Raw genomic sequence first — 23,236 nt, 5'->3', positions numbered from 1 at the left:
AAACTTGTTTCAACATCTTTTAGTTTGAGAAAATGTCTGTTTTAGGCTCCAAAAAGGTGCAGTGGTTAGCACACTAACTGTGTGGAGACTGCATGCTTTCCCTGATGCTGCATTGGTTTTCTTTGGGCGACCCCGGTCTCTTCCTGTGGTCCAAATGTATACGTTTGACATTAACTGGTGGATTTAAAGTTGCCCACAGTTGGTCATTTCTTGTGTTTACCTTTTCCCCCCATAGTCAGCTGACTATAACAAAGCAGTATTGAAGATGGATCTTTTTACTTTTCAAAAGCTCAAGCTCACATTATTTACAATGCAGCGTGTGCTACCAGAGGTGGCCATGTCAGATTCAGCCAACATTCTCAAGCAGAGATGAGAGAGGGGGGGGTAATCGATGAAAGCTTGCCAAAAACACTTTAACTTCACGCCCACATTTGTTTTTCCATTTTCAAACTTTGTAATCTCCCGTTGCAGCTGCTGCACTCTAAAGTTAAGGCACTTTAGGTACAGCTTCACATGTTGTGCTTCCCTGCATCTAAAAGAGGCTTCACACAACTTGTCTAACAACTCATCATTTGCACTGCTGCTGCCGATCACTGTAAATAGGCTCTGATAAATATAAGTGAAGTTTTCAACTAACTTGTAAAAACACTTTAAATGAATGGACTCAGTCATCTATAAAAAATATTTTTATTGAAAAAGGAACCCTTATATTAAAAATTAAACATTTCAGAAAGAAATATATTGCAACGTTACATTCTGAAGTGTACAAAGGCAATCTTGAAACTGTATCCAAGCAATAGGAAGATATTGCACTTTTCTTGATTGTTCAGCACATAATTATAAGGCAGAAGTTTCAAACCTCAAACTTGTGAAAACATTTTAAAGATACAATCGTTTTCAGCTTTGTTACCAACAACGCACCTCACCTTCCGTACATCTGCATCATTAGTAGATAATAAAACTCTGACACCAGAAAACGTGCACAATTTAAACTCCAGCATTTGGAAACATTAGCTCATTTAAAAAACACAGCACTTGCATGCATTCTAAGAAAAAACAATCATGTGTACATGGCTAATTCCATTACTTAACCTGAAAGTGTTTATAGCTCTAGGCACATCTGCAACAATTTACCGAAATTACTGAATTAACACAAATAAAAACAAAATATTTCAAACAGTGCCTCAAAGCAATGGAAAACAAAAAGGTTGTTTTTAGAAACACTGTATAAAGTGATTAGTACAAATTGAAAAAAAACTCTTGCAGTTAAAGAACATGTAAAACTATAAATATGTTATGAATATATTCAATTTCCTCTGTACCAACAAAAGTCCTGCAATGTGAGGTTATGAAAAATATTTTTCTAAAACTAGTTCCAAGTCTGACTGACTGGACACCCAGACAATAAGGAAGCGTTGCAGGTCCTGTGTATCCACGTAAAACATAAAGTGCTACTGTCAAAGTCACAACTGTCTCAGTTGCAGTCTTTCTTTGGCCTCCTGTTTCACAGCAGCAAAGACCAGGAGGCCATTATGTCTTACTTTGCATACTGCTGCTTGATGTGTTGCTCAGAAATGTGGCTCCTTGGTCTTTGGTGTGGAAATAAACGACATGGAGACGTTGCCATTTTTCTCAACTCACTGCTGTCCCACCACAACAGAGCTTAAATCACATGTTCCACTTTGTGCGTTGTGGGATCACATCCAAAGTTCAGCTCGGGTGCACTCTCTTATCTGCTTTGGTTTTCTGATGCTTCGATCATGGCTCTGAATCTTGAGTTTTCATCTGCCAACAAGGCGGCGGGACTGTCAAACTCCAAAATCTGTGATAATGAAAAGGGATAAAAACAAGAAAATGTGAACCAGCATATAAAGTCTGGGCATATTATCTCAGAGAATATTGCAGCCTAAGTTATTTCCCAGTGGCTGTGCATGAAAAGCATTTTAATATCTGGAAAATATTGTCCTCAGACAGCCTTGTTACACTTTGAATGGCACCAACTTCTGAATCCTGAGCTGATCACTTCTAGTAATTTGTAATTGGTCGTCGGCACGGCTCAAACAACAAAATTTGGTGTGTTTTTTTGGTTTTGTTTGTTTTTTTACTATATTTGATGCAGTGGGATCTACAGATAGCATCCAGAAAATTGAAAAATAAAACTAAGCACCAGAGACACAGGATTTTTGGGAACCATTAACGTGTGATATTTTATTCAGCCCACAGGACAGCCCTCGAAGAACAAAGTATTTCAGCTTCATTAATGCTGTTGTAGAAACTCCCTTTTTACAGGAGACCTGCTGCAAAGCGGCCTGTGAGGACACAAGCAGAATCACAGTGGCAATAAATTAGGGGGTGAATTCACACCTTGAATCCTGTCTTTCCTGATGCATCCAACACTTTTCACTCCCCACAGTATATTTGGTGCACTGATGAATCCTTAGATAGAGAGGTGAACTCATCTTATTAACAGGGTTAAGAGCTGCCACTGAAAGTGCTAATCACTCGTAGGCATTTGATGCTCTCTGTCTGCATTAAAAAGTCGGCTTTAAAACCACTCAGGGAAGATGCGCAATGTCTTTTTCCATTAATCACTTCGAAGGGACCTGTTCACCAAGTGAATTAGGAGTGTTTCAACTTGCAAATGGGTCTGAACCAACAGACCCGAACTGTGTGCTCAGTAATGTTGTGTTTACACACACCTGGCCGTTGTCCAAGACCATGACCCTGCTGCAGCTCATTACAGTGTTGAGACGATGGGCGATGATGAGAGTAGTGCAGCTGCCAAACGCACTGCGGATGGTCTCCTGGATCAGACGATCCGTCTCTGTGTCGATGGCTGCTGTCGCCTCATCCAGCATGAGGACCTGAAGTCAGGAGAGGAAAAAAAAATAGAAGAAAAAAGGAAACAAACCACAAAATGTGAAAGTGTTCAAAATAAGGAAATTAGAGCCACAAAAAAATATTGCAACATGTTTCTCACATCATACGGTGTATGCATCATGTACAGTTATCGGCTCATGCGTTATCAGAGCTGCAGTTAGGTTACACACCACTAGGTGACAGTGGTATCCCATGCAGGTTGTTACACAGACGCCGTGTTTTATCTCAATGTAAACTGAGAGTATCATCATCGTCATACTCAAACACTGTAAATGGAAAGCAGCGGAGTTACACAATCAGCACCTTGCTGTTCCTCAGCAGGGCTCGGGCCACACAGAGTAGCTGTCGTTCTCCCACTGAGAAGTTCTCCCCGTTCTCAGTCACCTCTGAGAGGAGTGAGTGAGGCAGCTGGCTGACCTGAGGAATAACAAACATGGCATGGCGATGCATCAGGACAAACAACAGAACATAAGATGGGAACAATGTTCATCAATCTGTTCCACCACTCACCATCTCCTTAATATGCGTCTTCTCTAGAGCCTCCCAGATCTCAGCATCAGAGTAGTGATCCCAGGGGTCCAAGTTGCTTCTGTTCACAACATAAACCATGAGTGTGATGGTTAATACGTTTTCACATTAGGACAAGACATGCAAAACACGCTCCAAACCATCAGTAATCGCGATCGATTCTCGCCTCTGGCTGAAATATTGACACCAGTAAAGCAACTGACAGCTCGTTTTAAGAAAAATGATGCTTCTGTTTGTTTTTTGAATCACTCCTATTCGTCAAAAGTGGTTGATTTATATCCAAACGGCATGACGCATGTTTTGTTTTAGTTGAAAATTCCCAACGGAAAGACATCGACCAGTTCACTGCTGAGCCCAAACACTGCACATAATGAACGCACATTGAAATTATCCGAAAGCCAATTACAGGTAAATGGTGAAAACAAAGACGTATGCAAACAGAAGCTCAGACACTGACTGATATAGAAAATCTGCTGTTCATTTTTGCTTAAAAAAAGAAAACAGGACATGCAGAAGTGCAGGCAGACTGAAGCATGTGGGAGTAGCTATTTGTACAGGGGAGGCAGCACAACACAGGCAGACATATGAGCGAGCAGATGCTCATTGTGACCACCTGGCTGCATGGCTAAAAAGGATTTTCCATTAAAGCAGCTGCATTAAGTGGCCGGGTTTTGTTGGAGCCATTTCTATCGAGGCGCTGTGGGCCACTGAGATGGGGATTATTTAACCAATACCTACCTGCCAAACTGGTGTGGAAAGGGGTCAAAGCCGGGAAAAATGGGTCTTTTTGTTTGTTAACTCTTTTGTTAAGATTACACAACGGAAAAATGAATGGATTGGCTTATACAATATAGTTTTTTTTTTTTTTATAATTTGTTACTTGTACTTGGACGTTACTTAGAGGCAATGCTATGCACCAAGTTAAAAGGTATAACGGGTTTGCACAAAGGTGGTCAAAGGTTCTGATTCAAATAGATGTATTATTCCCCATTTTCTCTAATATGCTATTCAGACAAAAAAATTTTACAAATTAAATGGAAGACAAAGCAATACATTAACCACAAGTACTTATCTACCTGACTGTACCGATGAACAGTACAGGCTCTTGAGGAATGATGGCGAGCTTGCTCCGCAGGTCATCCAGACCAATCTGTGCGATATTGATCCCGTCGATGATGATGGAGCCTCCAGTCAGCTCCACCAGTCTGAACAGAGCGACACCCAGAGAGGACTTTCCTGCAAGCACACAAAGAGAAGTTACAACACTAACACAAGTGGACATCTCCAAACAAGAGATGCAGCTGAAAATGCTGCTGACCGGTGAGGTGAAGAGGCCGGTCGTACCTGATCCTGTGCGGCCCACAATGCCGATGGTCTCTTCAGGGTGAATTGTGAAGGACAGGCTCTTAAGCACCAGTGGCAGGTCATCGCGGTAACACATCTTCACATCCTGGAAGGTGATCTTACCCTCCTGAGGCCAGGAGGGGGCAGGAGTGCTTGCCTCAGGACTCTTTCGAGGTGCTTCACTCTCCAGACTCTGAGATACGGAGAAGCGATGGTATCAGGCTGTAATCTCTAAATCTCGGAGCAGGTGCAAAGCCCCTGACTGATTTGTAGTGATTTGCTCTCTATGAGCTTTTCATAGCACCCAAAAAGAAGAAAAAAAGTTGAGTTTGGGGTTTGTATCTTTGGCTTAATGCCACATGCTCCAAGTGTGTATAGACCACAGGCGCGCGCGCGCACACACACACACACACACACACACACACACACACACACACACACACACACACACACACACACACACACACACACACACACACACACACACACACACACACACACACACACACACACACACACACACACACACACACACACACACACACACACACACACACACACACACACACACACACACACACACACACACACACACACACACACACACACACACACACACACACACACACACACACACACACACACACACACACACACACACACACACACACACACACAGGGTTTTAGTCCGCTTCCTGCAGCTATCACACACTTACATGAGAACAGACTCAAATAAAACCCCACAAATGTGTAAACATGCTGTTATTTCACATGTCCCGTTTTAACCGAGTGATGTGACCACGTGCAATGTGCATGAGTGCCACCTGCCTCACTGTGCTAATCAATGCTCTTACCTTTATATAATGATTGATCCTCTCTACTGACGTAAAGCGGGCTTCAGTCTCTGTGAGCAGCCGCACTGTAAACTGAAACAAGCCAGTGAGCTGCAGGTGAAAGAAAAAGAGGAAACCATGGTGAGAATGAAAATGATCAACAATGACATCATAAAAACTGTAAAACAGCCAATATTTACAAATGCTGACCCCTGCAGCAGTTTACCGGTAAAATCAAAACACTTGGTAAGTCTATTTATTGGGCTGTAACCCAATAAATAGATTCACCAAGTGCAGCTCTGTTATTCAAAGTGGAGGCTCTGCAACAGTTACCATGACTATGGTGACTATGTACTAAAGCAGTGAATATGTACCGAATGAGAAAACTCAATATTACACGATAGCAAACGGTGCGTGTGTTTCTGCAGTAGTAGTATCAGAGTGAGCCTGTGTTGGTTCTTTCAAGGTTAAATGTTTTAGAAGAGCTCCTTTCTTGATTATAAGGTACATCTGGGGAGTAAATGCGACATTTATCTATTTGTTCCCTCCTACCAACAAAATTCGCTTTGAAATGTCTCTAGAGCTGCTCATTAAAGTAAAAAAATAAGTGTTTTTGTTACCATAATTATATAATCAATGCATCCTTAAAGGCCCATGCAGGAGAAAAAGTCTGGGAGGGGCGACCGGATGCATGATATATAAATATATATATATATATATATATATATATATTTTTTTTTTATGACAACTTACAAAACTGGGATTAGTAATGCAAATGTAATGGAGGCAAAACAAAACCACAGAATATCATTGAAATAGTTACTCATCAAATAGACCGATAGGATATTTCAGCTAACAGAGATCAGGTATCGTACAGTAGTTTTCAAAATGACAGCCAGCAGGAATTATGACAAGGAATTAAATTAAGAGTAAAATTATAATTGTTTCTATTCTCTTTATTGAACTTTCCATTCTAGAAACAATAACTTTGCTATATCGATTGTGTAACTTAAAATAAAACTCCAAATCAAGCAACTTATGATGATAAAATGTCAAATTTTGGAGGAAAACATAGGCAATGTGTAAATCTGTACAATGAGGCCCTTTCCAACTTGTTTTAAGTGTGTGTATATATTCTATATTTATATGCATTTAACGGATTAATTTAATTACAACCATTAGTGAAGCACTTTGTGAGGTTTCTCTCACACAGAATAAATCAACAGATGATAATTATAATTTTCGAGCAAATCCCAGGACTGCTGTTCACCTCAAACACCTCTCCACCAGAAGCACCAGTACGGAGTCACGAGGTCGTCTCAGCAAGTGCTTATATAGCTTATATAAACACCTCTTCTTTAGAAGGTGACAGAGTCCAAACAGCAGATAAACAAAGCAGACATCACATAACTTTGCAGCATTTTCTTTTCGGAGGACATTGATTTTACAGCTTTTGTTGGGTTTTTTTTAATGGTAAGGTCTGAAAGTGTCACTGCATGGGGTGTTTGTTGGGCTTGTATACGAACCTGCACCGCGTACGATAATGCCAGGCCTGCATAAGCCGGAGGTATCTGATTGTGCATGAAGACAATGAGCAGTGCTACAGCAGTGATAAGAGAGATACTGATGAGGTCCAGGCGGACAGCCAGCCAACGCATCGCGCAACTGAAGAGGTAGTTGGAGGCCTGGTTGGTGTCCAGCAATTCCTGATATCTGGGGAAGAAAAAACCAAACAGACATTGTAAACCTATTTCAGCCAGAAAAACAGCAAGCTGAGCTCAGTCCCTCCTGCTTGCTGAGAGGACGTTCCTGTACAGCTGAGCTAGTAAACTGAAAAACCAACAAGGAGGGATAATATAAAACTAAAGTTTAATGATGCCCATCACTGTCGGAATCGATTCCACTCACCTTTGGAGGAAGTCGGGCCCTCTACCGTAGGCATGGATGGTGGAGAGTCCCTGAAGACTGCTGGCGATATGAGAGGTGAATGGTGATTGGCTGATGTTTTCCAGACGCTTCAGCTCTCGAATCAGGACCCTGGAAATAATCAACAGTTCATTTTTACACTCAACTTCTAAGGAACCTTAAGCATTCTGTTATTTCAATGATAATAATAATAATATAGAAATTACTTTCCAGTGTTTTTATTAGGTTTTAGGACATCTGTACGACAGCATTTATTCATTGAATAAAATTCAATAAATACTGAAAATTATTACAAAAATAAATAGCATTTATTTGACTTTCAACAAGTATTGGGGAGCAATATTTAATGGTCTTCTTCACTGGACTGATTTTACTGTGAACAGATGTGGCAAACATGGATTCCTCTGTGTATCTATGAGTAAGTGTATTCCAATCATGACAAATGTAAAAACATATTACCAACTTACAAGCCATAACAGATAGAAAGAAGTATTATAAGTCACATGGCTGAAAGCCAACCATAAAACACATTTTACATCCACGGCTTAATTTACACAAAATTTTAGGTCAGAGGACAGAAAAAGCCAGTGAAAATTTCTTTCAAAGAGCTCCTTGTTACTTCAACACTTTGAGAGTATTTTCAGTCTGTACTGAGGACAAAGCCACACAGTGGGTGTAGTGGTTAGACGTCTCGTCTCACAGCAAAATGGTCCATAGTTTGAGCTCAGGGGCCTTTCTGTGTAGCGTCTGCCTGTTCTCGCAATGTGTGCATGGGTTTACTCTTGGTACTTTACTCTCTGGCTACTCCAAGGTGCAAAAGACAAATTTGGGTACGACAACGACTCACTACTCTCACCTCATTTTTAAATTTCACAACTTTATTATAATGCCAGTATTCCTGCAACCTAAGCCCATCACTTATTGAGATATTCATACAGTTTCTTGTAGTTTGAGTGTTAATTGTTCTAGGATTATCCATTCTTCTCAACCGGTGTATTTATGTCAACGCCAGAGAAACTTTGCTTCTAAATTGTGATTTGCTTTTGTGAAATTGAAGCGTTTCGAACATGCTCAGTCTGTAGCACCACAGGACTCTGAGGTCTCATCTTAGCCTCATTTGAATGAAAATGATGCAGAGTCCTGTGAAAAGAAGCTTTAGCACATGGGTAGCAAATCCTTCACAGAAAAAAAAGGTTTTATATGGAGATCATGCAAAACAAACCCTAACAGATGCAAAAAAGATGCAGTTTCTACATGAACTTGTTTAAGAAGCAATGAACCGGTGGAGCACTTTAAACGGATTTTACAGATTTCAACCACGAATTACCTGAGACAGATATTACAATCATCATTACAATCATCCATGTTTAAAGAAGACCTGGGTGAAGCTGATCCATGGACAAGGAAAACACAGAGTCACAAACCCTCACATGTTGATGCAAGGCGCATCTTCCTCTCACCATCGCAGTCATTGATATTATGAGGTGTTGGGACCGGGCGATTTGGCCTAAAATAAAAATCTATGATTTTTTTAAAGAAAAATTTGAGTTTCGAATCGATTTTCAATTTTTCTTCTCAATGCACTTAAAAATGACTGCAGACATCAAGTACTGTCAAAAAAGCAACATTATTGCTGTGATTGTCCTCAAGAGTTTAAATGCCTATAAACAATCACAAAATAAAAGTAAATGAGGCTCAGTCATTCAACAAATTCAAGCCTTAACCCAACAGCAACTATGGAAACCCACAAGGAACAGTAGAACGGAATGCAAAAAACTGTGTGTGTGTGTGTGTGTGTGTGTGCGCGCGGGGGGGGGGGGGCCTTGAATTTGCTAAAAACCAACAAACAAACAAACAAAAAAAAAACCTTAAGCTACAAGTTCGATAAATCAATTAAATCGAATTTTCGCTGAGGTGTGTACGAAGGTTTTCAAATTTGTTTCATAGAGATTAAACAATTATCAAACAAAATAATAATTTAAAAAATATATGCACATAGTCGATTCTGGCGAGGTACAGAGTTTTGTCATGACAGCAAGGGATTGTGGGCTATGGTGTTGCACTGTTGATTGATGGATGGGCTATAATCTGTTGTATGAACTGTCACTGTTGACGTGAATTAAGAAAATAAAATTGTGTGACTTGTGACAAAGATGTAAAGGGGTAGGATTAAAAAAGTTATATTTCTTCCTACCCTCTCGAACATGTAAACATATGGTAAAATTACAGTGTGTGTGTCACGTTAACTCTGGTTTACTCATTTGGATGTTCATCTTTTTTACTTTGTTTCTTTTTGTGTACATGTTTGGAAATTACAATAAATAAATAAATAAATATTTTCTTGATTTCTTAAATAATTGCTTGTTCATTTTTTAGTATGTACAGAAAATGCAATCATGTTTATTTTGTACTAAAAGAAAATATGTTATTGATTTGTTTTGCCTCTTAATTGACAGGAGGACGGGGTATCAAGGGAAAGAGAGAAACGTGTTTGTTATTAGGAGACATTTTTCCCCTTCATCGGGCTGTTAGAGGAGCGAATTGTCACATTAGTGTGTTGAAGAACTCAAAGACTTGTTTCCCACCTATACATAGAATAATTTTTTTCTCTGCTTCACTCACTTGTTCAAATGTGACAATCTCAAGTCCATATTTTGGGATTGGGGGAGAAAATCTGACAACCCGGCACGCAGGCACGCACGAGATGCAAACTCTGCACAGCTTCCCCAAACCTGAACCTGATTCAGGAATATTCCTGCTGTGAGTTGAGAGTGCAAACCACTAAACAAGCAGTTCAGAAATCACATCTACACAGTCTGGTAAAGCAGAGAAGTGAAAGAATGGTGGTGTGGTTGACAGGCAATGAGATGACAGACGGAAAACTACAAGCATCACTGCTATCAGAGACACTTGGAGGCCAGAGAGACACCAAACGCGACGTCCACAGGTTGGTGCGAGGCAGAGAGGTTTACTGACAAAGGTGTGATGTCTTTCTACTTTTAGATGCAAAGGCAGAACGGATAGTGCATGGGAATTACAAGTCTCACATGAATCATTTGGTTTTCTCATAAAAGCCGAGGCAGGAGAGAACATGACACTTCCTTGCTTCCAGGCTGTGATCCAGACAAACATGTTTATGCCCTGGGCAGTTTCATTTCAGAATTCAATAAAAACTGCTTTAAAAGTGGGTAATTTCAATGGGAGATCCAGCTGGATGTAACATCCATACATATCCTGGGATGTCGTGACTTGGTGAGAAAGAGCGTTTCATCCTTTGGAGGAGAGTTGGCTTATCGCTACCTCTTGCCATCACTTGTAGTCCTCTCCTGAGTCGTTTCTTTACATCAAACACTTCAGTATTACTTCCACCTGCATTACACACAAATCAGCGCTCTTAAAAAGATGAATTAAAGTTGTTCAGCGCCCGAAATTAAATTTTCCACAGACAAGCTGGTGTCCAATCTTATTGAACCAAAACAATGTTAAGGGTCATGTGTGTTTAAACTCCAATCGCTACAACATGGCATTTGATTTATGTGTCTAAAAATCCCAAATTTGGAATTTGAGACTTCACATTAGCACAGCGCCGACACTTGGAGCCATATTGTTCTTGATCTCACATACAGACGAAATAACAAGATACTGTGGTTATTTCCCAAGACACCAGCGAGCTGCTGTTCCCCTCAGTGGATTCACCTTTATTGCACCACTGCTGCAAAAACACGTAAATAATGACTGAAGCAGAGTCATTGGATCATCCAATGTTCTCTTGCAATGTTTACTACAAACCAGAAGCTGTGAAGAATTAAATCAGAAGCTGATAAGACTCCACACGGTCACAGATAAAAGATTATCGCTGCACTCCTTCCACCATTGTTTAGCTCCGGCTCGCTCTCACAGCAGCCTGAAGTGACACCATAAACACTTCTGATTAGAGCCAAGTTTGGAAAAGCTCATTTAAAATATCACCTTCAGCCTCACAGGCTGTGATGAGAAGTGTGATGTTGTGAACTGATGCAAGCTGAAATGTATTTAAGGCCACTACACAAGCAGCTTTAAACAGACGGCAATACTGAAACAGCCGCTTGTTAAACGTAAAACGGACAGTCAGTGGTAAAGTCTGGTGCATGAAATATTTTCAGAAAGCGCAGGAGAAAACTGCGAGCGGTCACAAAAACTGAGCTGTATGTCGTAAAAAATTAGATATAAGATACCGATGCAAAGTCATGAATTGTTCTTGAGAACCAAACCGTACAATCACATAACTGGTATAGATCTAGTCTCTTTAGCACCTCTGCAGTGGCTCCCTGAAGCTTTCAAAAAACATAATCGCTGGTATATAGATACTTCTACAAAACGTTTTTCAAATACGTTTTGAGACAGTGAAGAAGGTGAAAGGTTCAGCGTCATCCCTGAGAGCAGACGATCCACCAACAGACTAGAAAACAACAGGAGAGCTGAAATTCTGACCTGGAGACACGGTTGACAACGCAGAGAAAGATTCCTAATGGCAGGACCGAGATCAGGAACCAGGGGAAGACGATGCCCACCATTCCCAAGCAGAAGAGCACCAGGGTCAGATTCTGCAGCAGCATTTCAGCTTGCATGGTCAGGCGGACGTCCACTGAGCAGAGGAGGAATAAACTATATTAGACACATTGTGCAGTTTGATGAGAAGGAAACTTTATGTTCCCCTGATTGTTACTCCACTCTACTAAAGATGTGAAAGAGAGAGGGAAGGAAGTGCTGCAGAGGATTTAAAGATGTTTCCAAAAATAAGCTTGTAAAAACAAAAACAAATCCACATCCAAAAACAAACGAGGACAACACAGGAAATCAACATGTCAAACAAAGACACCAGCGAAGTGGATAACAGAGAGCCGCTCACTGGGGAAGAAACTCGATGTCAAATCACACTGTGTTGGCAGTGCACCTTGTCAACCAGGGTGACTTTGCTGACTGAGAGCTCTCCCGGGGGAAACGTTCACAGTCAAGACAAATCAAGCCTCACCCTCATCCATGTCCCTGGAGAAGCGGGTCAGGATGCGACCCAGAGGCGTCGTATCAAAAAAGTGCATGGGGCTGAAGAGGAGCCGGCGGAACAGCTTGTCGTGGAGAGCGGAGGCAGCCTTCACTGTGCACTGTCAACACAAACAACATGTTGTGTTTGAACATGAGACCTGACACATGCAAACAAACAACTTTAGGAAGCATATGGAAACCATCACGGCTCGGATAAACAGACGGCTGCAAGGAAGTCGTCTGTCAATTTGCTCAGACTCAAACACAGAAACCCACAACGGATAAATACAGTGGCACTCGTACGTCGCCCGCAGCGTTGCCAAACACAACTTCACCATATGCTAAGCATGTGCACAGTGGTGGGCAGCCACTTCTTTTTTTGTTTCACTTGCACGAGGCAGGCTGTCAAATCTTCATTTCTAATGAGTTTCTGGGAGGCTGACATAAAGGTCATGACCCAATGCGCTTGAGACATTTCAGCAATTGGACAGAAATTATATGTGGCAGCAGAGAACAAATTAATTCTATTAATGGAATATTTAACAGTCAGAAAAGATCTCGCCACAGCTAGAGGTAAAAAAAGATTAGCCATCTTTGAAAAATTAGCAATTTCAAGCGGCACACATTAACGTGGGGACCTAACCTCTACAGCGCAGTGTCAGGACGGCTTAGCTTGAAAAGAAGACACACGCCCAAAGGGACAAAGACATCTCTCTCTCTCTCTCACACACTCACACACACACACACTCACTCACACACACACGCACGCACGCACGCGTCTTCATCTCTTTTGCCCTCACAAACAGAAGGACACACACAGTCAAGAGACGAGGGACCGGACAGATAAATGCATTCGGCCTGCAGGCAATTTCAATTATTGCACTGTAACCACAAGAGCATGAACAAATGAGAGTGCAGTCAATTAAGGAGGTGCAGCGCTTCACTGTAAGGAAATAATATATCAGGTTTTTATTTGGCTTTATAGTTCAGTGGTTGGGAAGAGGCTTACCTTGACAAACACCAGCCCTCTCACTGTCTTCAGCAATAACGTGGCTCCCATGGAGATGACGTAGACAGTTGAATAGTACTGAATGTGAGGGTTCAGTCTCATGCTGTTACTCTCCATCGTATCATTCACCAAGATTAATGATGTGTTCTGAGGGCAGATGGAGCAACAAATTACAAAGACTGAAAGAGAGAAAAAAAATTAGATTTTTCCTCCCCGTTTGGTCTCTAATGAAATTGAGCAAAAGCACACTTTGGCTTACAGAAAGAAAATACATGAAAACCAGCCAGCCCGGTGAGGTTTACTATTCTGAGCACATTCCTCAACAGCAGCCACCGCCTGTTTTGCCGCACATCTGTTTCCTCGCTGCTCGTGCTTGTTTTTAATTAAGTTTACCGAAATGCTGTTACTTTTTTTAATCATGCACATTCAGATTAATGCTCAGTCGCCTGACACAACTCATCCAGGCACGCTAGTCATTTTTCTTTTGGGAGCCAAACGCACACTGGGGAGAGGCGTCTGTTATAGTGAGGCAGGACTGTCACCCAACTCACCCCGCTGCCCTGCCTGATCCAGTGACTCAGCCACCAGTTACTGAAGGCTATGCTGCCTGTGGTGGAGAGGAAGAAGAAGGCGTTGATGAAGAAGACCACTGGACCGCCGGCTGCCTTGATGTAGGCTCCGTACACAGACCAGGCGACGGCACCAGAGCCCTTTTCCTCGGCTTTCATGAGTCGTTCTGAACAAAAGCGGCAAGTAAAACAGCCAAAAATAAGTGACTATCAACTTTCCTCCAGAAACACAGCATCCAACATTCATTTTTTATGCAGCACATGAAAAGTAGCAGGGCCTTTCACCTCCACTCTTGCTTTCCACCACTGGTGCAACTTTGGCAACTTCAACAGCGCTGTCAGCCGTTTTCGCATCAGTGCCCTGTTTGTTTTTTAAATTCTGTTTAACCAGATTCTGAGAGACAAAAAGCAGAATGCTGAATGAGTATAGACATGTGACACAATCACAAATCACAGAGGCAGCAACAACATCCTGAAAGCCATTTGAACCAAGATATTGGTGACATGGTCTTTAGAAGCTCACCAGAAAATCAATGCGCACATAAATAATGAAAGGCCTTGTATGCATTAACATTTCTCAGCAACTGGGGCTGCATTTCTGGGCTAATGAATTATTCAGCTTGTAATGTTGAATGTTATTGTGTAGTGGGGTCAAAGTTGCTGCATTCAAAAGAGCTGGCTTTGTTCCTGGTGTGCCCCTGGCCTTACCTCCTGTTGCATGCTGCTGAATAGGGTGGCATAGTCACGCTCTTTACACATTAGCTGTGCATGGGTGCCGTGCTCAGCAATCTGCCCGTCCTTCATCAGAATAACGTCGTCACACTGAGGCAAATACTGGGGGAAATAAAAAAAAAAAAAAAAAGATTTTATGTTTCAGGGAGACGACTTTAATCTTTTCAGATGCTTTTACAACGGGCCATTAAAGCAGCAAAAGAGACACAAAAATGTGGCCTCGTTAAAAATTCACAGGATCTGATCACCTGCAGCTGGTGCGTGACGAAGAGCACCGTCTTGCCTTCAGCGGCCCCCCTTATGGCTTTATTGAAGACGTGGGAGCCTACACATGCATCCACGGCACTGAGAGGGTCATCCAGGAGAAGTATGGGCCTCTCGCTGTAGAGTGCCCGCGCCATGCTGACTCTCTGACGCTGCCCTCCACTCAGGTTGGCTCCCCGCTCCCCGATCTGGGTCGGGAAAACAAAAATACATGCTCCATTACACCCTGCTCGTGTTGAGTTTGCACTGAAGTCATTGCATAAACCACAACTGCTGTTCAAGTAATTTGAGAAATCTTTTTCTTTTTTCCTAAAAGAATCAACAGATACCTCGGTCATGTCTCCGTATGGGAGCGCTGCGATATCTTGGAGAAGACAGCATGCATCCAGCACAGCATTGTATCTGATGTGGGAACAAATAATGTTAGGGATACATATGCACTGTTGGAGATTTAACATCTCTGTACATGAGTCAACCTTACTTGTCTGTGTCATATTTATTTCCAAACAGGATGTTCTCTTTCAGTGAGTCGTTCAGGATCCAGGCTTGTTGAGACACATATGCAAAACCACCACAGACAGCCAAGTTCCCCTCCAACAGCGTCATCTGCAACACCAACAGCACAATGTTGGAACATTGTGTGTAAAAATGCCAGCACTGCATGACAAGCAGTTATTGATGTCACTCATGTCTGAGCAATGTGAAAAGACACCTGAAAGTCAACATCTAAACAAAGATTTGACTGAATCCCACCTGTCCCAGGAGCGCAGACAGAAGGGAACTTTTTCCACTCCCAACACCTCCACAAATTCCAACCAGTGACCCCTGGAAGAGTTGAATCAGTTGCATTAAGGGATTTACACAATACCGATAAGGGTTTGTTTCAAGGCTCAATCAACATTATCCTAATCTTCTGAAGTGCCTGAGACGTTACCCTCTTAACACGGAGATCAATGCGGTGCAGGGTCTTATGCAGTGGTGGCCGTATGCTCTGCGTGGAGGAGATGGTGCTTTGTGGACTCTCCTGCTCCATATTTGTGAGGAGGCTTTGTGCGTTGGGGCCTTCTTTGCTGCCTTTGCTGTCCTCTGTGGAGATGTACAGGCTGAGCTTCTCCCTGCGCAGAACCCGCTTCATCCCACCTCGCTTCTTGGGGGTCGGGTTTGGTTTTGCAGCAGCAGAACGCGCCTTCTCCCAGGCCAGGGTGACGTCCCGAAATTCCACCGCGTTGTCAGGATCCTCCATTTTGGCTAAAATCCCCTCTCTCTCGTCCATCATGAAGAGCCTCTGAAAGGTCAAAAGTGAAGAGTTACTTGGGAGTTTCCTCTTGAGTTTTTGCTTCTCATATACGACTAACTCATGTCCATTTTTGAGCCCGTCTAAAATATATTTGCTGCATATCTAAAGGATACTTAGGTATGTGAATAAAGACTATACACTAACTGCATGCTATGACATGAGTTACTGGTGCTGCCGTATGGATTAATTGGCCTTATACTCGAAGTACAGTACAATTTGTCCTTAAGGATGTCTGAGCTTTATTATGCACTGTGTACGTGTAACACGTACAGCACCTGGAGCCTTTTGGTGCATCGTTGGCAGACATGATTACTTAACCCCAGCTGGCTCTGTGAAACCTCCTCTCACAGATGTGCGACTTTTACCGTGTGTTTCGAAACAGTGTGTAAAAACTATCAGTATGTGGTGTGAGCAGATACATTTTCAGCATCAGCAAACAAGTTTTTTTATTTTTGTTTGGTCCTCTCTGAGAAAGAGTAGTTAAAAAGCTCTTTTTTTTTTTTTTACCTAATCGGAGCCTATTTTAGCTTGTTAACCTTTAATAAAAAGCACTTTTGACAAGCAGCTTGTGAGCGTTGAGGGGTGGTGCGCGTCATAATAAAACGTGAACATCGTTTGTCCTCGTTCTCACCTGAAATCTTTTGATTGCGACAGCACCTTCAGACAATGACCTCACAGCCAGTGGCGTCACTTTGAGGGCAAAGGTCATGGAGTTGAAAACAGCAACGACAGTGAAAGCCTAAGATGAGATGCACACACAGAGACATATTATTATTTACAGCTTTTTTCCCCACAGTGGGGTAATGTTTTTTACACTCTGCACCATTAAAGACATATAAATCGAGTTAATATGCATTTAGACACTGAACAAAATCTGTACTGCTACCGTTGAATGAGCATTTAAATCCACAATTACAAGCCAAGATGGAGGTAACCGACATACTGAAATAAAAAAAAATACCTCTGCAGCAGTAAGGTCATAGCCCAAGGCCATATGAAGGGTGAAAGTGCACACGCAGGCTATCACCACAACAATGGGAGCCACACCAACTGTGAGACTCTGGACGACCCCCCCTCTCTCCAGTATCCTCTTCTCTTTCGACCGCACCTCTGTGACGAGAGGAAAAAGATGATTGAATCAGGCACAGAAAGACAGAGAGAGAGAGAGAGGGGTAATAAAGAAGTGGTTGAGTGACTCCCAAAGGATCCTCCAGTGAACATTCAATCAACAACACCGTGAGAGTCACTAACCAACAGGGCAAGCCAACAGAAATAGAAGGCAGAAGCGGGAGAACGAGTGCCTGCTGCTTGAAAGGGGCGTCAAAACCTGCTGGACCTCGATAACGCGCCGAGCCTCATGCCCAAACACTGACCCCTCCATCCATGTTTGTATCTTCCAAATGCATGCGCTTGCTGCTTTGTTAACCCGGTTCGCTGGGAGCAAACACAGGAACAAAAAGCTTCTACATCTTTGATTCCGCCCCGGCAGCACTGTGTGCAAAATATGAGAATTTCCTCTTTGCTGTACGTTTCATTCTCCACTGGGACTTCATTCAGTGAGTGTCTTTCTGTGCAATTTAAAAAGAACAAGTTACACCTGCTGGGTAAAAACACTGCCGTACTATTTAACAACAATAGTGACTGAAGTGAATGACAGTGTAACACTTAGGGCTCATCAGCCATTGAACTGAATGCCAATTAATTATCATTATAAAAGATAATCACAGAACAGCAGTGGAAAATTAGTCCCACCTGGCCAATTTGGTGAATGATTAAAAGGGGAAAAATATCCTTATCCACAACCTACAGCACAGACCTCTTGAGAAAAGGCCAGCGCTAATTCACGGGTAAGTAGAACAGCCTCAACAGTCGTTCAAGGTATCATAAGGCCCCAAACACTCTGCAAATTAACCTTGAAGCAGAGGGATTCAAATTGGCTTTGATTATCGACGATGGCATGGGGAATGACTTAAGCAGCGCAAGCTAATGAAAATGGATTTCGGGTCAGGGTTATCTGCTCACTTCACAATGAGGATGAATCTAATTTCAGGTGATAAAATGACCATTTGTTATTTTGAAACAGCGTGTGCAAAATGGAAAGTTGGACCGGAGCATCAACTTGCATGAAACTCTTTGGAAGCGTACGTGACGTCGACCACAAACAGGAAATGAGCACTGCATATAATGCCGAGTCATTAGGGAGCAACAGCCACTCACTGTGAATGTTCTGTGCAAAGGCATCTTCCCAACAATACATCTTGATGAACTTTATGCAGCCCAAGATCTCGTTCATCAGCCTCACACGCCGGTCAGTGACCGCCACGCACTTCTTGCGGAAATATGCCGTCAGCCTCGAGGCGAGCATCTGTCCAGACGGGAACAGGGGAAATGATGACAAGAGAAATAAGTGGCAGGGGAGGAAATGAAAGTAGACACAATCACATTAGCCGTGCTGCAGGCCTGTCCGGGGGACGAGAGTGATAAACGCCTCTCACATCAATACTGGGGTCTCCAGCTGTCAGGCTGTGGCTCAGGCTGAGTGTGATTGGAAAATAACAGCTACAGAGTTGACAGGAGATTGATAGCCGCAGAGTTATGATGCTTTTAAAAAGTTTTTCAGCTAGTTGAATTAACTTAAAGATGTAAAGAAGGCAACTGCTTATGTCTTCTATTAAACAAGTTCATAATTTCAAGTGGAGAACATTGAGTCAGCACTAATGTATGTCTGCAGTAAACACGTTTTTTTAAGTTTCTAGCAGTTGATAACAAAATTATTTATGTGCTCATAAATTATATCCATCCGTGTCCTATATGACTGTAACCAACTTGCTGGAGGCAAAAACAGCTGGCTCTGGGCAAAGGCATTGACAGAAACCTCTGGCTGAACTAGTTATACCAATTCATCTAATGTCATTTGCACTGTTGGAGGAATATCTTCAGAAAACACACGGACACAAAGGGAAAACATACAAACTCCACACAAACCAGATTGAACCGCCCTGGTTGTGGCTTTGAGGCAAATGTGCTAACTACTTCTACTCCTACTTGTGGACTCATTACTGACTGAAACGTCACTCTGTTTTATAAAAACATTGTCAGACAAACTGTCCAACTTCTATTTCTGAAACAGCCGTCATGCCTCACCATGACGGGGTAGAAGATGATAAAGACTGCCGATCCCACCAGGGCAGTGGGGCCCAGGAAGTACGTGGTGTAAGAGAGGCCCAGTATTCCCACCAGGGGGCCGCCGGCCAGCAGACAGCCCACCGACACGGCCTCATACAGCCTCTGGCCATCACTGGAGCAGATGTTGATCAGCTGGAGAGAGACGGTAAATTATATAACAATCTAAATTAAAAATACCCCTCAGTGAACTCAACCGCTAAAAACAAGACACACTGTTATACCACTGCTGAGATTCGAAAAGGTAATTTACCAAAAAACATTTGTCCTTGTATTCCCACATTTACTCGTCGGACAGTGATTCCTCTTAAGCTGTGTAATGACTAATCTTAGACGGCCTCCCCTCCCTCAGGCTGTGGGATTTGGCAAGATCTAAGCAAGAATGGTGTAAGAGCCGAAATTAAACCGACCTCAATCATTTGCATGCAGCTCGGCAACAAGGGATGAATTAGTTAATTTGGAGTCGAGTCCCCTTCAGGGTCGTACCACCTACCTCGCCTGGACTGATGTCTTTAGTGCTGCGCAGGCGGAGGATCTTATTGAAGGCGAAAGTCAGAGCTGCTCCGCGGAGGCGTGCAGCCGTGCGGTAGTTGACAGCCCACATTAACGCCAGAGACCAGGAGCGTATCAGCTCCATGAAGAAGATCCCGGTGACCAGCAGCAGGCCGAACGGCACGCAAGACTCCGGGCTCTGGGAATACTCCAGCAGGGCTCGGACCAGGAGAGCCTGGGCAGCAACAGATGGAGAGTAAACCAGGTGGAAAAGGAAAAAGTATGATAGAACTTTAAAAGGCAGAAAACAGGCATATGGCAAGATAAAGCGGTAGCAAAGAAGGCAATGAAAGAGAGCAAGAAGATTCAATAGATGGAGTGAGATTTAGGAAAAGCCACATATGAAGATAAGCAGGATGGAGACCGAAGGAAAAAGAAAGAAGGAAATGAGATAACGGTAGATTCTAAAGGGGTAGATTAGAGATTAAAGTATGACAAGCATAAAATATGGAGAGAACAAAATAGTCATAGGAGCAGAAATATGTTTAAGGCCATTGGGCTCAGGCATGAAATGTATTTACTGTTTAGAGAAATTAGACTTAGAACTGATAAACTGTCTGGAATGTTAAACAAATGCGTCATTGTGTAAGAACTAAATCCACTTAATGCTATTAGTTGCGGCTGGTAGCGATCACATAGTGTACACATAACCAGACACCATCAAAAGGAACAGCCAGGAGCAAAAGCAACTGACTGATAAATACTATCAGGAGGGAGGCATCAGCAGAATAAACCTTCAGTTGAAGGTAATTAGTGAGTTCCCATCAGGTATACTGAGGAACATTAAGACTTTTTCTTCTCAGAAAGCGTTTTGGGTCATTAGTGTGCCAGATGTAAAGCTCTGTACATTTCTTTACTAAAACTATGAGTGGGCAAAGTGCAGGTCATCTATGACATTAATATGGGTTTTGCTATCGAGGCCTTTATCTATCAGGATGTTTTCTTTTCAATTTGCAGACCAGCGTGAAACAGGATGAAGTGATTTTCAGCAAACACATGGACTTGGGACTTGGAGCCAGTGACCACGCTTAATGGCGCCGCAGCCTAATCAGCACAAGACAAAGACCAAGGAGGATTTGGGTGGCACTCACAGGACCGATGAAGCCTGCCACCATGGTGAGGAGGAGGGAGAAGATGGCCACCAGCATGCGGGTCTGGCAGAACCTCCACACGGCTCTTGTCAGGGATGCCCCCTCTTTTCCGTGTCTTTTCAGCTCATCGTGCCACAAATACTCGAGCCTAGAGCCACAAAAACAGAGAGCACAGTGGAGTAGTGGTTGGCACTTTTTCTTCACAATGAGAATTTCCCAGTGCAGAGTTTGAATGTTTTCCCTATGAGCAGGTTTTCTTCAGATACTCCGGTTAACTCTCTTTGAAGTTAATTGCTGCTCTGAAGTGTGAATGTGATTCTCTTTGTTCATGGAGTGGTGATCAGCCCATAATGTGTATAGACTAGACTATCATATAACTTGAGAGAGATAAGGAAATCTGGAATTCAACCAAACTACTGCTTGGATTGAGACAAAATTGTAATGAGAGTCTGGGTGCACTGTGGGTCAAGCTCTACGAGATGAAGCTCATCTTCCCCTTTATAAAAACCAAGATGTAGAAATAAGATTCTTAGATCTGTATTAAAAACTTTCAGTTAATATTAGTGACCTCAGTAATGCTTTTAGACTATGAATGCAATTAGACATTTTCCAATGACACAACATAAATAGATAGACATGTTCACTGAGGAGTAAACTGGAAGTCATGTCAGAGTGGGATACAGAAGCAAACTTACAATACAGGAAAAAAAAAAAAGGTGGAACAGCTTAAAACAAAATAATCTCAGATGTAGTTTTGGCTGTAAATATAAAACAAGAATTCTACTCATATTATGAAGAAAAACTCTTTCAAACAATTAGAAAACTATTCCACCCAACCCAATACAAGAATCCACAACAAACGCATGAATATATGATAAATATAAATTAGATGAATTATCCAACCTTATGTGTATACTCTGAAATACGGAGACAGAGAGAAAAGGACCTTTGCCTGTGGTGTGACCTGCCTTTGCCCATAGCTGGATGAAGCAGTGAATGAGATGGATGGATGAATGCAAACGTGTACTAGTATTTAATTTAATTATCATAATTTAATAAACAGAATGAATGGTGAGTTAAACACATCATCGTTCTCAGCATATGAAAGCTGCGCCACGAGCACCTGTACGTAAAAAGGTATATTTGAAGGGTGTTATTACCATAAGTGAATGAATATTTCACTCATTATGGTTTGTTGAATTGAGTATCAAGCTGCCTAAATACAGAGGGGTGATCAACTTCCATTAATCGTGGCCGCCAAAATATAAATAAATAAAAAATTAAACTCCGTGATGATAAAGTAAAGGTGACCGACAACATATAATCAAGAATAATGCATTGCATAATAAAACTGAAAAAAGCGCCAGCAAACATGCTAAAGGTGTGCTCCCGTATGTTTATTACTGTGGAATTCCCCTTGAAGTGGGTAAATATCTTTCTTGGCCAAATGTATCATGGCTAATGACTCCATAAAGCAGCGGCTGAGCAGCTGCGGAGAGTAATTTAAGCTAATTTACGACTTTATTAAAAACGTATCAGAGATAGACAGAGCATTAAACCAACGAGACTCGCAAAGCTCGATAATTACTGCTTCAAGTCAAATGGTGTTGAATCGGAGCAATTGCAATTAACTGCAGCCCAAAAGCTGCATAGACACAACCGGCGTCACGGTGAATTAGACTGATGCCAGCGAGTGTCGCGAGACTCCATCAACGAGCAAAGCAGCAGACTGTGAACAATGTGCTGACAGAACCGAGAAAAAGAGAACTTTTGTTAATCACAAGTTGCAAAATGAATATACTGCAAAGTCAAGCATATTTAAAATTTCATCAACATAATTAACATTATTTCTAGTGCTTACGGGCTTTATCATAAGATACTAGATTATAAGTGCGAGCACGGATATATAGTCACCATATACAGATGATGCAAATGAGAACACCAGGGTAATGATGTGGGCTCCAAAAGAGAGATTATTTGCTTCTAAATTGTACTAAAATGTTTCT

General features: G+C 42.1%; 1 protein-coding gene across 5 annotated transcripts in view; it reads right to left on the bottom strand.

The window, feature by feature from the left end:
- Positions 1 to 679: 679 nt before the first annotated feature.
- Positions 680 to 23,236, bottom strand: part of LOC308110686 (ATP-binding cassette sub-family C member 5) — a 29,864-nt gene continuing 7,307 nt past the window's right edge. For all 5 annotated transcript variants that reach the window (XM_080465145.1, XM_080465146.1, XM_080465148.1 and 2 more), the window contains 26 exons: positions 21,231 to 21,378; positions 20,081 to 20,314; positions 19,549 to 19,722; positions 18,622 to 18,769; positions 17,366 to 17,514; positions 17,036 to 17,143; positions 16,042 to 16,392; positions 15,861 to 15,932; positions 15,589 to 15,713; positions 15,437 to 15,509; positions 15,092 to 15,295; positions 14,820 to 14,945; positions 14,397 to 14,505; positions 14,094 to 14,278; positions 13,543 to 13,689; positions 12,523 to 12,652; positions 11,982 to 12,135; positions 7,494 to 7,622; positions 7,112 to 7,298; positions 5,607 to 5,696; positions 4,753 to 4,945; positions 4,485 to 4,644; positions 3,391 to 3,469; positions 3,184 to 3,297; positions 2,700 to 2,864; positions 680 to 1,822 (listed from right to left, as the gene is read on the bottom strand). In XM_080465145.1, the coding sequence (XP_080321271.1) occupies positions 1,730 to 1,822; positions 2,700 to 2,864; positions 3,184 to 3,297; positions 3,391 to 3,469; positions 4,485 to 4,644; positions 4,753 to 4,945; positions 5,607 to 5,696; positions 7,112 to 7,298; positions 7,494 to 7,622; positions 11,982 to 12,135; positions 12,523 to 12,652; positions 13,543 to 13,689; positions 14,094 to 14,278; positions 14,397 to 14,505; positions 14,820 to 14,945; positions 15,092 to 15,295; positions 15,437 to 15,509; positions 15,589 to 15,713; positions 15,861 to 15,932; positions 16,042 to 16,392; positions 17,036 to 17,143; positions 17,366 to 17,514; positions 18,622 to 18,769; positions 19,549 to 19,722; positions 20,081 to 20,314; positions 21,231 to 21,378 (3,847 nt within the window). In that variant the 3' untranslated portion in view covers positions 680 to 1,729. The remainder of the gene's footprint in view (positions 1,823 to 2,699; positions 2,865 to 3,183; positions 3,298 to 3,390; positions 3,470 to 4,484; positions 4,645 to 4,752; positions 4,946 to 5,606; positions 5,697 to 7,111; positions 7,299 to 7,493; positions 7,623 to 11,981; positions 12,136 to 12,522; positions 12,653 to 13,542; positions 13,690 to 14,093; positions 14,279 to 14,396; positions 14,506 to 14,819; positions 14,946 to 15,091; positions 15,296 to 15,436; positions 15,510 to 15,588; positions 15,714 to 15,860; positions 15,933 to 16,041; positions 16,393 to 17,035; positions 17,144 to 17,365; positions 17,515 to 18,621; positions 18,770 to 19,548; positions 19,723 to 20,080; positions 20,315 to 21,230; positions 21,379 to 23,236) is intronic.

This window comes from Lipophrys pholis, assembly GCF_963383615.2.
Source record: "Lipophrys pholis genome assembly, chromosome: 6".
NCBI classification, from domain to species: Eukaryota; Metazoa; Chordata; class Actinopteri; order Blenniiformes; family Blenniidae; genus Lipophrys; species Lipophrys pholis.
The sequence above is the reverse complement of the archived record's forward strand: the minus strand, read 5'-3'. Positions and strand labels throughout refer to the sequence as shown.